At 51.2% G+C, this 16,530-nt stretch overlaps 1 protein-coding gene across 8 annotated transcripts in view; it reads right to left on the bottom strand.

Moving 5' to 3' along the window:
- The window catches only part of SSBP3 (single stranded DNA binding protein 3), a 135,349-nt gene extending 120,576 nt beyond the window's left edge, over nucleotides 1-14,773 (bottom strand). For all 8 annotated transcript variants that reach the window (XM_080921852.1, XM_080921854.1, XM_080921853.1 and 5 more), the window contains exons 1-4: nucleotides 14,368-14,773; nucleotides 13,343-13,415; nucleotides 13,062-13,123; nucleotides 10,738-10,822 (exon numbers count right to left, since the gene is read on the bottom strand). In XM_080921852.1, the coding sequence (XP_080777978.1) occupies nucleotides 10,738-10,822; nucleotides 13,062-13,123; nucleotides 13,343-13,415; nucleotides 14,368-14,423 (276 nt within the window). In that variant the 5' untranslated portion in view covers nucleotides 14,424-14,773. The remainder of the gene's footprint in view (nucleotides 1-10,737; nucleotides 10,823-13,061; nucleotides 13,124-13,342; nucleotides 13,416-14,367) is intronic.
- Between the last annotated feature and the right edge of the window lie 1,757 nt (nucleotides 14,774-16,530).

Below are 16,530 nucleotides of genomic sequence, written 5' to 3'. Positions count from 1 at the left end.
AAAGAAAGTATGTGGTGACAGTCAACTAGATTTAAGTTCATTTTCTGTAGCTTGGGGTCAGAATCGACCGGAGCACTCTGGTGATCAAGTTTTCTGCAATTCCCTATTCCACACATTAGCTCACTGACAGAAATTCACCGTGGTATTTAAAGTGGCAGCCATCACAACTAACTCAAATTGTATTGGCTTCCCAGTTGCCGAAACGCTCTGCTGAAGCCATCAATTGGCCAATTCGGAGATAACATGGTGGCTGAAATTCCCTGTCATGTTGTAAAATCCCTTTCAAAGCAGCTCATGGCTTGCAGACCCTCAATGGAACCTGTGCCCAGAGCCTCGGCCAGCACCACCTCACGTAACCCAAGCGGCAGGCAGGCAGGCAGGCAGATCCGGAGCTGGCAGGCAACGCTGCCAAAAAGAAGGGCCTCCAGAGAGAGGATAACATTTTCTACTGGACGCCTTCTAAAAGACAGGAAGAAAAGACCAGCCACTTGCACACGCCTGACACCAGGCCTGCTCACTGGGCATCTGCCCCCTCAGCACAGGCTGGGTAGCCAAAGCCACAGGCATTACAAGAAGAAAGCTGCCAGATTCCTGAAGTATGGCACACTAGCCAGACTAGGTACAGTATCTAGAGTCAGTGTCTACCACAGGCATCTGGGACTGGACAGTCACAAACCAGCAGGGTTACCACCCACTCTTAAGCCTCAGTTTCCCCATTTGGAAACTTAGCAGTTCCTTCTTAAACAGTGTTCATCATCTGATGGTCAATTCAGACGTAAAAAAGAATTCTCAAAGAGACCCCCCCCACCCCCAGCCAGCAGAGGTAGTGCACAGCAGAAATCTCAGGACTTGGGGTGCTGACCTGAACAAAAATGAGGCTAGCCTCTACTACATAGTAAGTTTAATGCCAGCCTCAAGACCTTGTCCCAAAAAAATAAATATAAAAGAGGAGAGGGGCAGGCCATTACAGTGACTCAAAAACTAGGGTTAGAAAAATGACAGCCCTGACTTCAACTCACTGTCTCCGACTGAAGAGCAAGCAACAGCTCAAAAGACCCAAACAAGTCCCCCAGGTCATGAGGAGGAATCCGAACTGTACCCTAGCCATCCTAGTCCAAACCTATGCACAGTTCACAACACTGCATTGTTTCTAACACCCAAGACAGCTTGCCCACCAAGCAACCAGTCTGCCAGTCTGCTGTTATGTCACCGCAGAGCCCCCCTCTCAAGTAGCTTTCTGTGACTGAGAAAGAAGATGAGAGGAAAACTCAGGCTCCAGGGACTCAAGAGGCAGGGAACTGGGAAACAAACAAAATTTCAGTGTTTCCCCTAAAACACGAAGAAGAGGACACAAAGCCTGCCCAGTCACGGAGGGTGTGGACAGGGAATCTGAGTCAACCTGGGTCACAGACTCTCTCTAAGTCTTCCTACAGCCACACCTGGACACTGCTTAGCCAATCTTCTCCATGAGAGAAGGACATCCCTAACCTAAGATGAGTAGGAAGAGCTGTCTGTGGCGGACCACAGGGCAAACTCATGCTCAAGAAGCCATCTGCACTCTGCCTCTTAGAAGTGAGACCACTGCTCCTCCCAGACCTGCCTACCCCCCCTTCCCTCCAAGTGAGAGATACACTTATTCAGCATGCAAGAAGCATGCAGAGTGCCGCTTGTGCATTTAATGTACTAAGACTACAACAGCCAGCTGCAGAATCAAAGGACCCAAGCACCCGGTAGTTAACAAGCACCCCTACATCCCTAAACCTGATGGAAATGAGTCTCCTCAGCCCTCTGAAGTTGGAGCTGTTTCCTTATTACAGATCTGTCAGCCACCACCTATCACTCGACCCAAATCACCCAACCTGAAGGAATGGCTCTCGCTGGGCCAGTAGCTGTGCAACTTCAGGCTGAGACCTGCAATGAGACAGCTTCACACGGTTAGGACAGGGCGCGCATACACTTGTGTGCACTCATAAATCACTGAATAGTTTGCCAGAAGCAGCTCTCATGATTACTCTGTGATCCAACAGTTGCTTCTTTCTTCTTCTCCTTTTTTTTTTTTTTTTTTGTAATTGCCAGCCATGACCCACTAAGTTCATTCAAGATCCACTAATGGGTCACAGTTCCATCTGCAAAACAACGCTTTGCCACTTTCTGCCACTTGTCACTCTTCATTAAAACGTCCTTAACACACTTAGTACTGGGCAAGGATCAAATCCTTCTCATTTCTCAGGGCACAGAGTCTTGCTCACTGACCATGGGTTTATTCAAGACGCTACAATCAGCCCCAGGAGAGGGGTGGCAGAGGAGGCAAAGATGAAGTTTTGTCCCTCAAGGCTCTAGAGAAAGAGGGAAAGAAACTCCACCTTGACTCAGACTTCTTCTAGGCCACAAGTGACAAGAGAGTCAGAGTTCCAGCTTCCTGGAGTTCCCTGGCAGGCCCATGGGAGGCTGCCACATTCTAAGGCAGCACTGGCTACCAGAAGAATTAGTGTGCAGGGAAACAAAACTTCCCAGGTGCTGTGGCATTGAGCAGGACCACAGAGGAGAAAAATAGGTACAAGCATAGGCCGGCAGCAGCCAAGCAAACGATATGAAACCTGTGCATACGAGACCTCCACCCCCATCTCTTGTAGCCCCACGGACTCCAGGGATTCTATAGCTCATCAACAGGTGAGCAAGTAAACAAAGGACAAGCCTCGCTGGGATCCACCCCCCCCCCAATAAGACCCTTCTGCCCTCCATTATCAATCACTGAGCACCATATGTCAGAAAGCAAGACTTCCCAGAGTCAGGAAGATCACGAGCATGCATATATGAAAAACTTACAATGTGCCTGTCATGAATATGTACCTACTGCACGTGTGTGTGTGTGTGTGTGTGTGTGTGTGTGTGTGTGTGTGTGTGTACACATGCATGTATACAGACTCACACATAAAGTCATTTACTCCACATGATAAGCCTGAGAGGTATGTGGCTACATCTCTTCTTTACTGAGGGAAACTGAGGCACATAGGCTAATAAGGTGCTCGTGGTCCACACCGCTAGCAAGTGTTGGCTCCTGCCTGAGTGTGCAGACTTGAGACCCACTAGAGATGATATGAAGTGTGTACATCTTTGTTCTCTGGCTTTCCTTTATCTATTTTACTTGCTTGTGACTAGTGACACCCAGTTCAACCATCTGCAGCCCTGATGTTCCAACTGATGTGAACAGGAGATTGCACACAACCCTTTGTAAGCACTGCTCACACTCGGGGTACCTCCAGCCCTTCAGCAAGCAGGGCAGGTGAGCAGGTGTCTGGCAACTGTGGACAGTTTCATGTGCTCCTTGTCCATGGTCACATAGTGGTTTACCCCCGAAGTACAAAGAGACCAAACCAAATGTCTCCCTTCCCAGCTTGTTGGCACAGCACCTAGGGAGTCTATTCATACATATGCACATTTACACAGCACCACCTCCAAAGACAGCTTTCCTGCCTTCTGACAGCAGAGAGCAGGAAAACAGGCCTTGCCCATGTTTTACAGAGAAGAGGACCACAATGTTAACACAGGCATTGAGACTGGTATTCAGATCTAGACCCTTGCCAGTGACACCCACAAGCCCCTGGGCCTCCACACTGGGCTCTGTAGCAGATCAAGCAGGCGTGGTCCAGGATACTGTCCAACACAGATAAGAGGCAGGGACAGCTCAGGCGAATCTTTATCACTGCCTCATAAGAGTGCAAGGAGTGAGACAAGACAGCTGGGAGGGAAGGAACCTGGGACACACCAGAGAATGGCAGAGAATGGCATTACCTAGATGGGGTCAAGTACGCAGGATTCTTCCTTAAGGGTGAACCTGTTCTCCCTGGAGACAGTACAGTAAGGAGTTTTCTGAGCAAACATCAGGACTACAAAGAACAAACAAACTCAGCAAGCACTGGCAGGAAGACGCCCACCTTATTAATATGTGTTATATACCCTCGCCCTCACAGCCCTTCAGGAACTACCATTTCCTAGCCAACAGACAGGATAACAGATGAACACGAAGGACATCTAGACAGGAAACAGCAACCGTGCACATGAGGTCAGGGACAAGTCCAAGCTAGGGCTCAAACTTATCCAAACCCAGGGGCTCCAAGCCCAGAAAAAGAAAGGCATCTCGTGGAAAGATCCTCAAAACCATGGAAAACCCCACCCCTGACAAATCAAAAGCACACCATCATCACTGTCTGCGTGCTGTAAGCTCCCAACGACGGATATTAGAGTTTACGTGAATCACCTAATGCACTTTGCCGTGGTCAGAATTACTACCAAGCTAAAAAAGATTAATTCTGCTAAATACTCTAAACCCTCAGACACGACTACAAAGGCATTTGCAGTGTAACATTTCTGTCATCTTAGCCGACAAGCCTCAAGCGCACAAGCACACATATACACCACCCAACCCCACACACATGCCATGACTCCTCTTAAGGGTTAAATACATGTTCAGAAGACAAGGGTCCAGTGACACAGTACTCACTGGAGAGCCCTCCTCCCTTACAAAACAGAGCTGACCTAAGGGACACAGAACTGGGTGTCTCCCAGCTCCCTCCAAGTGTTGGCTGGCACAGAGCTAACTCTCAGTCCAAGTTTGCAAATGCTCAGCTAACAAAGATGGCATTATGCAAAAGGCTGCTGCACACTGCTGGTCTGGGAGTTCAAATGAAGTGACCACTGCCAAAATCTTTGTTTGGGTCCCCACTGTCGTCGTCCCCCTCCTCTGTTCCACCTCCTGCCTTAAATAAAGGGCAAGGATTTGCAATTTGGGGTCTTGCAGCCACTTGAAACCCATTACAGTGGCCACATTGCCTGGGTTCTGGCAAAATGCAATTCCAGTTCCTTGTTTAATGTTTAATTAACTAACAGAGGAGGCTGGCAGCCTCTGGGGGCAAGAGGAACTCCAGAAGACAGGGTGGGAGCCCAAGGAAGGGACCCAATACAAAGTATAGGCTGGGAGGAAGAAGGGCCACAACTGCATATTCTGTTGTTTTTAATCTGTCACACAAGGTGCCAAGGGTCAAAGCCAAAGACAAGCCTTGAACTTGCCAGGACCTCTGGCCAGATAGCTAGGATGGCTTATCACAGAGGCCAGCACTCCTCCAGCTCCTCAGAGCCAGCTGCAGCACCCACTGCTACCCTCTCATCCCCCTCTTCCTAGTGGGCCCTGGCAGACACAGACACTCCCTGTCCAGCAGAACCTCAGCTCAGCATATCCAAGGAGAGCCCTCTCAAATATCACTTTGCTATTTCAAATCCACCAAGGACACTGGACCCCTGCCACACGGTCACAAATGCCCCAGCTGCTGTCCACACCCACAACTCAGGCACTTTCCCCCTCTGCTAACCAACTCTCCACAAGAAGGGGGCTGGGACAGGCACTAAAAGGGGCCCAGGTCTTTAGAACGGGGAAACTGAGACAGGCAAGGAAATCTGGCAGGAACGCAAGCCTACTATATTGCCCAAATTCTTCACTATGGGAAATAGGGATCTAGACTATTTTGGAGCAATAATCCATGAACCGCCTAAAATTATAAACAAAGTCTTCTTTATGAAGACATGGAATTTTCTAGAAAAGAAAGTTGGTGGCTTTTATCACTTTACTTCTGGCAAAAGCAAAGAGCCACTTCACCACAACAGATTCCCCTTCCATGGGTCAGGTCTCACCAGCCTGTGACTAGGCAGTTCTCTATACAGGGGCTTCAGTTTTATTCTGTCGTTTCTTCAGAAAACGGATACAGCCACAGACTGGGTACTGGGCACACTCTGGTCAAGTGCAACGTCTCCCGTTCTTCAGGGAGCCTGCACCAGGTAAGCACAGCCAACACTGCCATGTAGATCACAAGACTAAGTTCTGGCCTCAGCGCCACCACCTCCTAGACAAGCAACTGAATTGCCTGGCAGTGGCCTCATCTGTAAAATGGAATGAGACTCAGAAATAAAACCCAACCAACAAGGCAGCTGGACATCTGAAGGTGTGCGGTTCTCCAGCACCTGAGGGCTGCCATGGGGCTAACCTACTTGATCTTTTCTTGAAGATATACAACAGCTGCAACAGGAGGAAGACAACCACCAGAGGTAAAGGCACCAAAAAACACTTCTCTCTACCCACAGACCCATCCTACAGCCCCACACAGGGAATGAGACACACACAAATGCCTGGGAGTGTTCATTTACAAAGGACAGTAACAGACCACCCTGTCAGAGAAAACCCAGAGGGAGCCCCAGGGGGGGTCTCGTGGGCTTTCCTCATCTCTCATCAGAGGCACAGCAGAGAAGTCATACAGGGACCCAGTCACTCCTCCTGTGGCCTCAGGTAGTCAGAACAAACCCACTCTCAGAAAAGTCCACCCTAGACACAAAACCACTTCACTCCGTGTACACATGGCCAACATCAGGGCTTTCGGGCTTCTAAATGAACCAGGAAAACCCGAGCCACCAGGTGTGAGGCGGAAAATAGACAATGACTCAAATAAAAACCCAGCAAATCAAGGACAGTTTAACACCCTCCCTGCTCAGTCACCTGGCTCATTCCACGATCCACACATCTGGCCTTGATCTGGGAGGAAGCCTCAAGATCACCTAACCTGACCCTTCCTCTTCTGGAGGGAGAAGACCTACCAAGATGACAGTATCACTCTGTGCAAGAACCAAGGGCCCACACCTTCTGTTTGAACTGGAGAACCTCCCCCTGCCAAGAGGAACCCCAGGCACTTTTTCCACACTGTCAGAACTGTTGACTCTCCCTGGCTCAGGACCTGGGGCCAGTGAACACTCTTTACACCATCCATGTCTAATTGACATTAAAGCTGCCACTTGCTCAAGATGACCACAGAACTTAACACCTGAAGAACAACCCCAATAATGATGAACCTGGTCCAGGTTCCCCCCTTCTTTCCCTCCTTTTCCACATCAGTGTGTGCTTACTACGTATGCAGAAGGCCTTAGGTGAGCTATAGAAATAAATAGCAGGCAAATCTAAAGTTAGCCGGGATCATGCCAGCAAGTGATGCCTATGCCAGGAGAGGTTAGAAGCATGGGCTCTGGTGTTAGCCAGGAGCTGTATGCACATTCTAACACTCCTGTTGTGAGTAACCTCTCTGTGCCTCAGTTTCTTCATCTACAAGATGGAGCCAGCATCGTGCCTGCTTCCTCTAACAGGGTCAATGGCAGGGTAACTGAGCAAGAGCAGTAATAGCACACAGACACTTGGTAAATGTTGACGTAACGCACAGGTGCTGTTTACAGACACTAAAATGGAATGATCACCAAATGCAGAAACCGATCACAGGTGTCCTTGAGACCTGTGCATGATGGCTGAGGCCTATAACCCCTGCTACTCGGGAAGCTGAGGCAGGAGAATTGAGAATTATACCACAGTGAGAGCCAGTCTTCCAAGGAGGCATTAGAAAGGATTAGAGCAAGCAGAGAAAAATACATTCTAGCCTAGGGGAGAACCTACTTGAGGGCCAGCAAGATGGCTCAGTAGATTCAATCCCCAGAACTCAGCGTATGGGAAAGTCACTCTCTGAAAAACCCCCAACACTCACACATCATACACACAAAAAATAAATATAAGCCACCAGGATCTTCTCAGGAAGAAGTCTAACACAATGAGACACATGGGAATAGAGAAACTAGAAGAATGAAAAGGAAAAACAGAACAACATAATTGTCTTCAGTATCTCTTCTCCTCTTTTCTTTTTTTACAGTGTAGGGAAAACCCCAGAGTCTTGCAACAGCACACTTTTAATCCTAGCACTCAGGGGGCAGAGGCAGGCAGATCTCTGAGTTCAAGGCCAGCCTGGTCTATATTAAAAATTCTAGAGTAGCCACTCCTACATAGTGGGACCCTGTGTCTCAAAGAGAACAGAAGAGAGAAAAAAGAGGAGAAAGGAAGGGAAGGGAGGGGAGAGGAGGGAAGGGGAGGAGGAATCTCCACTCAATCACATCACTCCTTTTCCCTTGTGACCTGACTTGGGTCACAAGACACATCAGATTGATCCCAATTTAAGGGAAAAAGGCCTTGAGCTGCAAACCTATGAATCATGGGCCCCCAACTAGTATGACCTCATCTCTTAGCAGCATCTTCTAAATGTCATGCCAACCTCAGCAATCTGCAAGGTTTGACTGCCACTCCTTAGCAAGTCACAGGCTGCAAACTAATACACATTTCTACCACTGCCATCTCGCTTCAAGATGCAAGACCAAACCACAAACTGCCAGAGAGAATCTCGATGCTACCTACAAGAGTAGCAAGCTATAATTCATCACCTCAGGCAGGAAGGCCAGCTCAGCAGTTAAGAGCACTGACTGCTTTGCAGAAGACCTGAGTTCAGTTCCAAGCACCCACCTTGGGACACTCACAACTGGAATTCCAGTTGTAGTCAATTTAATCTGGTGTTCCCTGATCCTTATGTACCTTTATGGGCCTGGTGTACATTAGCTCACGCAGGCATGCATACATATAATAAATAAATATGCATTAGTGTAGGGGTGTGTGCCTTTGATCACAGCACTCAGGAGGCATAGCCAGCCTAGTATAGTGAATTCCAGGATAGTCAGAGATACACTCTTATTTCTAAGCAAGCAGGTAAATGAGTAACACTACCTTTTTAACACACTAACTTTTTAAAAATTATTAGCATATGTGATCCATCAAAACTGGTCTAAGCAATTAGGAGGCATGGCTCAGTGACAGAGAGCTTGCCTGGCATATGTTGGGCCCTGAGTTTGATTCCTAGCATGGGGGGGAAGGGATTCTGAAACAGACACTCCCATCCTACCTTCCTCTCTAAAATGGAACCATCTGCAATATAGTGAGAGACGAGCAAGGTAGGGTTGGCTATTTGTAGTCATTTTAAAGGGGTGACAGGTGGGAGGCAACATGTCTGCTAGGTAGGAAAGGGAAAGGGACGGGGAAGGGGACGTCCACTGACTTTTTCACCTGGCTGCCATACTACTCGGCTTCTGGCAAGCTCCAGTTCAGAAGTTCGGCCCCACAGTCATCATCACCACGTATCTTCCCAGAACCACGCCATGCAAATGACAGTCCCTTTTATAACTCAAAGTCCACCGGGCTAGAAGTACCACACCCAGCTTCTTTTTCTCAACCCTGGGGAGGATACAAGAACTGATCGCATTCCTGAGCATCCTACACCAAGGGAATATTACTTTTCCAGCCTAACAAAATCCCACTGCACTAACTAACCACTTGGGAAGCCAGTGAGCTCAGTCTCACTGGAACTCAAACTCCTGTTACAGGAACCATCTTCACCATGGCAACACCCACCTCAGTGACACTGACCACCTATGAAACTCAAAGGTGGGATTTGGTCTCCTAGGCAAAGAAAGGAGGCAAATGACCTGACCAAGAAGATAAGACTGATGCTGGTCATCAGTTCCTACACCTAGAACATGAGGACTGGTCCTGTCCCACAAGTCCAAACCTTTTACTATGTGTATGTAGACATGGGTGCCACAAACATCTGTGCACAATCACCGGCAGTGCCTACTGGAAACAAGACCCAGAAGCAGGGAAGACATCAAGATGCTTCCCTTTCCTCGTACCACTCTTCCCTGACAGATCTGAACCACCTGTTCCATCAAATCATAAAATATGGCTACCCGAACCCAGATTGGTTCAGGGTGCCAAGACACAACAGCATTGCCACGCAGATACCGCCCCTGTAAGAACTTCATGAACCTTAAATGTATCCAGGTAGATAGTCGCAGCAGAAGACTCTACTGCCTGGTAAAATTTAGCTACTCTCAAAGGAAAACTTTGAGCTGGCCATGGTGACCATATTCTCAGCACTTAGGAGGCTGAGGTGGGATTGCTAAAAAGTCAAGGTCAGCCTGATTCTGCATACCGAGTTCTAGGCCAACCCGAGTTACAGCAGTTACCTGTGTCCCATCCTTGTCCCCTTTCAATCCCTACCAGGCTGGCAAGACTGGTTAGCCAGTAACAATGCCTGCCACCAAACCTGAGGACCCAGGAAGCACACAGTGGGAAGACAGAACTGAGTCTCAAGTTGTCCTGACCTCCACTCTCACACTACATACAGGTGACACATACATCCAACTCAAATATGCATATTCACACAATATAAACAAGTATAATTAAATGGAGTGTTTGAGCAAAAGACAGTGAGTGAACTTCACCTACAGCACACATCAACTGAGAAGCTGTATAAACCTCCATACTTGTGACCCCATAAACCCCACACTGTGTGTGCCCATATACACCCCACACTGTGTGTGACAGACACACAACAGAAAGGCTGCTCTGTGGAACACAGAGCTAAGTCCATGCCACAGCCCTGTTGCTCCACCACCCCTTCTAGTCTAAAATACACTCCACATTTACTTTTTTTTGGGTTGTGGTCACTTTTTTATTCAGCCAACAGCAACCAGTCCCTTCCCAACTAACTCTTGACAAACCCCCACATGACTCTGAGTCTTCAAACCTGCTCCAGACGGGTATCTGCCTCTTTGACGTAACTGCAAAGGGATGAACTGCCCCTCAACTTAAAACACCCGGGAAGGAGGGTGTGAGGGGCAGGCAGCAGAGGCAGGTGGGCAGGAGACCGGGAAGGAAGGCAATGAGGAAATAAAGACCACTGCCAGTTAGTTGGCTGTGCACTTGCTTTTGATACTAAAGAAGTTAGAGCCATCCAACCCTGTAATTATTGCCAGGATTAAAAATTTGTTACTCACATAATCATGAAAGGCTTTTGCTTCACTCGAATGTTCACAAGTGTCTCTCCTTTCAGGAGCTGCACAGTAAAGGTCCCAAAATACACTGCAAACAGAAAAACAAAGTAAGATCGGGTTACTAATTATTACTGTGTACATAACGGGGGAGTGCAGGATACACGGTACAGCACCAGCTCTCCCAATGCTCCCTCCACCTTAAAGCACTGGACAAATTCAGCCCGTAAGAGAACTGGATGCAACCTCTCCTGGCAAGCCAGACATCTGTAAGAGTCCCCCATGTGCTGGGTATCTCCCATCAGTGACACAGTTTGTGGTTAGTAGACACTAAAGCTTGCAAAGGTCAGCACAGCCACGCTTTGTCCACATATGAATCTGGATGAGATTCTGCCCATCTCTTCCGTATCCTTTTCACCACCTCAAACCAAAATGGCTGCAGCATATCGTAAAAAGGTTAAGTTGCCAAAGTCAGGGCACAACTATGATTCATCTGCGGAGCAATCTGGGCGACTCCAGGAATGAAGGGAGTCGGTCTTATAGGTTCTTAATCCTTCGGCCTGCACCCCCACCTGTCTGTGAGCCAAAGAGGAAGGAACTGAGACAACCTTACCCCTCTAAGCAAAAGGGCCTCATCAGACAGCACCCATCAGACAGAGTAAGCGGGCAACGTGAACACAGGTCCAGGGCACAGTATTCCAGACCCTCTGTAATTGTATATGGTCACTCCAACACTACAGTCACCAGAACAGAAACACAGTGCTATCTAACTACAAGAGTGCTATACAAACCCAGGTCCTTAGAAACACCCTACCAGAACCAGGGCCCAGCCAGAACCAGCTTGAAGGGCACAGTGAACTCAGAAACTGAGGGTCTGATCTGACTTGTGGCCCCATCACAGCAAGCTCCATTGTCACCGGAGAGCACCACTCTCAAGGTATGCCTAGAACAAAACCCACCCTATCCAAGGCCTCCTCGGCCCCACATAACAGCCAAAGAGTAAGCATTCTAACAAGCCGGACACCACAACCTGAGCCCCAGTACAGTCAACCTTCCATTCCTGGAACAGGAATAGAAAAGCTGCAAGAGACTCCAGGAGCCACAGGAAAACCAACTGCAGATGGAGGCTGGAGACCATTCCATCCTCCTCCAAGCTGCTCCCTGAAAAACACACAGCAAAGACACCCTCATTTCCAGCACCCTCAAAGTTACTTTTACTCACAAGCCCAAGTTTCTACAAGATCCAGAGCAACCAGAATCGCGCCAACCCCATCACACGCCCACCTCCAACAGGCGACCTATCACCCACTCCCGCAGGTGATCCTTGCGCCACATCAGCCTCCTCCTCCGACCAGGCAGTTGGGAGGTTGGCAGAAGCCATTAAAAACTCATTTTCTCTGCACAAGTTAGAACAGACACTTCATCCTCTCGATGTTCAAAGGGCCTTGAAACAGTATCCTGAGCTGCCAGTCAGGTAAGTGCTAACATCCCAACACAACACTGCATTTGACTCAACTCCACCAAAATATCAAGAGCCACCCCTTCTCCTTTTTCCTTTCCAAAAGGATGTGAAGAAGTCTACCTATCAGCCCCACAAAGGTCACACACTCAAGACAACTTGCTTAAGGCTCTGACCCTATGTTTCCCTCCCGCCTGCAGAAAAGACCACAGGCTGCTCAGGCCTGGAGAGAGGGTCAAAGATAAGGAGAGCCAGTCCTGAACAAGCTGCAGGCATCCTGCCAGGCCACCTCTGGCTGGTTAAGGTTCTCAGTAAAATAAGGCTTTGTGGTTGCAGGGATGCTGGGGGGGTGGGGGGGGAGGCAGAGGAAAGGAAGGCCCAGTCAGTCTGAATCAGTGTCTCTACAGGAAGTGCGGCCCTTTTTGCTTTTCTCAGGGTCCCTGGAAAAGGCCCAGTGGATGTCTCTTAAGGTTTGGTGTTTGAGGAAGAAAACATAAGGGACAGGCCAGTTGCAGATCGGACCTGGTGTCCCTCCACCTGCCCTGCCCCCACTCCTCTAATTAAAGCAGCATGCAGGATTGACAAAAACCCTCCCAGCTCTTTCTGAGCCCCCTGCCTGGTGCCCCAGAGTGAGATGGAAAAGCCTAGTAAAATTCAGTCAGTTCCCCACAGGCGGAGAAACACCAGCAAAAACTTCAGGCAGCAGCCTCTTCTGCCCGTTCTTCCTTGCCAAGCCTGGTGAGATCACCCAGAGGTGCCTGCTCCGTGGAAAGCAGAGGCTAAAGGTAGAGGGCCTGCTCCAGACCCCTGTCTTTGTTCGCTTGGACCCGGGCCTCAGAACAAAACACACACAAAACTATCACAAACTTACCACCACCACGAGTGCAGAAACCCAGGCGGCTCACCCAGTGTGATGTTTTTTTCCCATCGAATCTAGAAAAGAAGGAGTGGAGGCAGCTTAGAGGAGCAGAAAGGAGGGGGCAGCAGGGCCTTTCCCAGCCAAAAGGCTGTGAAGACCAACTAACAATAAATGCCAAAAGGTGATAAAAATTCAAAATGGTGGCCACAGTGGCTGCTCCTGAAAACAAAGGCTCTAAGGATAGTGGGGAGGAGGGGGTGTCAAGAAACTGGATGCTGAGGAGTCCCACTCACCTCTGATAAGAAGGTCTGTGCAGATTTCTGTGCTCCTACGTGCAGTAAATATTCGTAGACGTATAAAGCTAACCTGGAAAGTGAGCAGAAGCAGAGAGAGAGAGAGAGAGGGAAGGGTCAGATCACACTAAGGCTAGCTCTGGACCTTGCCTGTGACTGTGAGCCGGGTTTGTGCCATCCCATTGTGGCTATGACAAGAGGTTGAGTACCTATTACTCAAGACAGGATCCGAGTCAGAACTGCTAGTGGGTGGGTACCACAGAGAAGCTGCATCTAACCGCGGGAGCTGGAGAAAGGTCCCCAAACTTGAACTTCCAAGTGGTACTGGGACTAAACCCACCTAGATCTCGCAAACTCGCAAGCTGCTACAAGAGCCGTGAGCCACCTCCTTCTTCTCCCAGCCCACTTCAGCTCGCTGCTTTTAGCCCAGCTTAGGGGTCCGGACAGTCTCGGGTACTTGGCGCGCTCTAGAGAGGGCAGCAAAGCGCCGCCCTCAGCATCTCCCCCTCAAACAACTGTCCCCCAAGCCTGGGGCCAGGCCGGCGCCGCCAGCCCAGCCCAGCCCGGGCGCCCCGGAGCGCACCGGGCTGACGCGAGGCCGCTGGCTGGGTAAGGAGAGCGCTCCCGGGCGAACAAAGCCCCCGGCACGCACTCCTCACGCCGCGGGCGGACAAAAGGAGCCTTCGGGGCTACAGAAAGCCACGCGCCCCCTGCCCGCACTCGGTGGGCAAAGTAGGGCCCCCGCGCCCAGCGGGCCGAGCGCACCCGCTCACAGTGGGACCTCGCCCACCCTTGTCGCGGGCCCCCGCGTCCGCTCTGCTGCGCGCCTACCAACTACCCTCGCCCACCGCTGCCCTACCGCCCCTTCAGGGTGCCCCAGCCTCCGCCGGCGCCCAACAATGGGCTCTCCACGCCGCCGCCGCCGCGGGGAAGAGACCGGGGCCCAAGGGGCACAAGGCAGCGCGACCCCCGCGCCCACCTGCCTCCCGCCACCCGCGGCGCGGCCCCACTCGCGAGAGGCTTACTTTTCCCGAGCCTGCCCGTCCGAGGGCACCGCCGAGCCTTTGCCTTTGGCAAACATGGCTTGCAGAGAAGAGGGCGCCGAGCCCGCCGCCGCCGCCGCTACCGTCCGGTCTCCCGAGCTGCCCTGCTCCCGGCCCCCTCCCGGCGCTCGCCCGCTCGCTCGCACTCCGCTCGCCGCGCTCCCTCCCTCCCCGGCGCTGGCTCCGCGCTCTTTCCAGCTGTCAAAGCGTCAGCCCCGGCCGCGGCCCCATCGCCCTGGAACTCCTCCCGCGCCGGCTCGGCCTGAGCTGCGCCGCCGCCCGCCCGAAGCCTGCAGCTCGCTTGCTCGCGGCCCGCGCGCCCGCCACCCGGCTCCGCCTGCGCCGCCCTCTGCGCCTTCAGCACCGCTGCCGCTGCCGCTGCTGCCGCCGCCGCTGGTCTACTTGGAGCTCAACCGAACGTGGCTGCCCCGGCAGGAGCGCGGCAGGCGTCCACGCCCCGCGACGGACGGCCGCGGCGGCCAATCGGCGCGCGGGGGCGGGCCCCGAGGCCGGGAGGGACGCCTGTCAGCGCGGCCGCGCCAGTCCCGCTGCGCCTCCTCCGCGAGCCGCTGCCCGCTCGTGCCCCGGCCAGGGGAGTGGGGGGCGAGCCCTGGCGCTGGGGTGGGGCGGCGACGCGAGGGGCTCGAGCCTGGACTGGAGCACCCGGCCGGCGCAGCGGAGACTGGGCGCTCCGACAGCAGGCGCAGAGAGAGGCGCGGACCCCAGCTGGCCCGGCGCGCCCCTTTCCGCGTCGGCCTGGCCCCCAGGGCTCCCGCCTCATTGCGCTGATCTTATCCTCATCAGGCCAGGACCCCGGCCGGCCCTGCTCCCCGCCCCACCCCGGGCTGCTTGCTCCCAGCCCTGCCTCCCTAGCCCGGGCCAGGGCTGCACGCGGAGCTGGGCAGCCGTAGCTGGCGCCAAAGCGCGCGGCTGCTTCTTTACTAGATCGTTAAAATACTTTGGGAAACCCCAAAGTGGTGCCGCGCGAAAATGGCCCTTGGCGTGCTCCAGGCAAGCTGTAGAAGAGGAAGGGGGTCTTGGACCAGAAGGAAAGAGAGTGATTTTTCTCAAATCTCTGAGGTGTGCTAGCTCTGTTAAGTTAGCCCCTCGCCTTTCCATGGGAAAGGGTTCCGTTTGGTTGAGGGACGTCACCTGGACGCCTCGCGACTCGGAATGCGCGCCGCAGAAACCTCAAACTTCAAATAAATGGAGCTAAATTGGAGAGTAGGGGGACCAGAGCCGGGCGTGGGGGGAGGGGAAGCTTCCATTGTCAATGACCCAGGTGTACAATGGGAAATGGGGGGTTGGCAGAGTGACCAAGCTTTTTGCTCACGACTCCTCTTTCTGTCCACTCGAGGACCCCAAAATCTTTCAGTGTACTCTCAATGGAGATTCCAAATCAAAAACTGGTGAGATAAGGGATGGCTCCATTTTCATACTGTTTTTAGAGCGCGGTTCTCTTTAAATGTGATAAAACATTGTCGGCTCTGTCTCTTTAAAAGAGTCAAGCAGAAAAAGCTGTGTAAGCGCTGATTGGCTGCCTGTTTGGATACATCTTTAGGGGAGCCTTGAAACTGTTAGCCTAGGTTGATTTTTTTTTTTTTTAACTGCGCTGTTCCAATAAACAAGTAACGCCCCTCCCCCTAACATGCCTCGTACCAAACAATTAAAGGATAGGTCAGTGTCCTGGGGAAAACACGTTTTAAGTAGGAAAACTCAGAACTAGATTTCAACAAAATAAACAATAATTCCCTACCATTAAAGTTTGCTTATTTTGCACTGCAGAAGAGAGAAAAGGGATTTTTAAAAGAAATGCCCCACAGCAAACGGATCTGCACTGGTTCAGGAAGAAGATTCCGAGTGCGTTTTTGGAATAATGTTCTACTCTTGTAACAGCCTCCCAAAATTAGAATATAGCCAAGCACCGTGGACCCTTCTGGACTCTGCTCTCTGCTAGGAACCAGAGCTCAGACAGAAGAAGGGCAGAAAAAGGAAAACACTGAGACCTAGTTTGGGGATGCCTTTGCCTGCCCCTAGTTTAAAGGTTGTCTTGTCAAGGAGGGGAGAAGCGTGGAGGTTGGGAGTTGAAATACAATGGTAAAAGAGAAAAAGGAAATAATTACAGTTATTTTTCCCCTAGGCAGT

Source organism: Micromys minutus, assembly GCF_963924665.1.
Source record: "Micromys minutus genome assembly, chromosome: 9".
Lineage (NCBI taxonomy): Eukaryota > Metazoa > Chordata > Mammalia > Rodentia > Muridae > Micromys > Micromys minutus.
The sequence above is the reverse complement of the archived record's forward strand: the minus strand, read 5'-3'. Positions and strand labels throughout refer to the sequence as shown.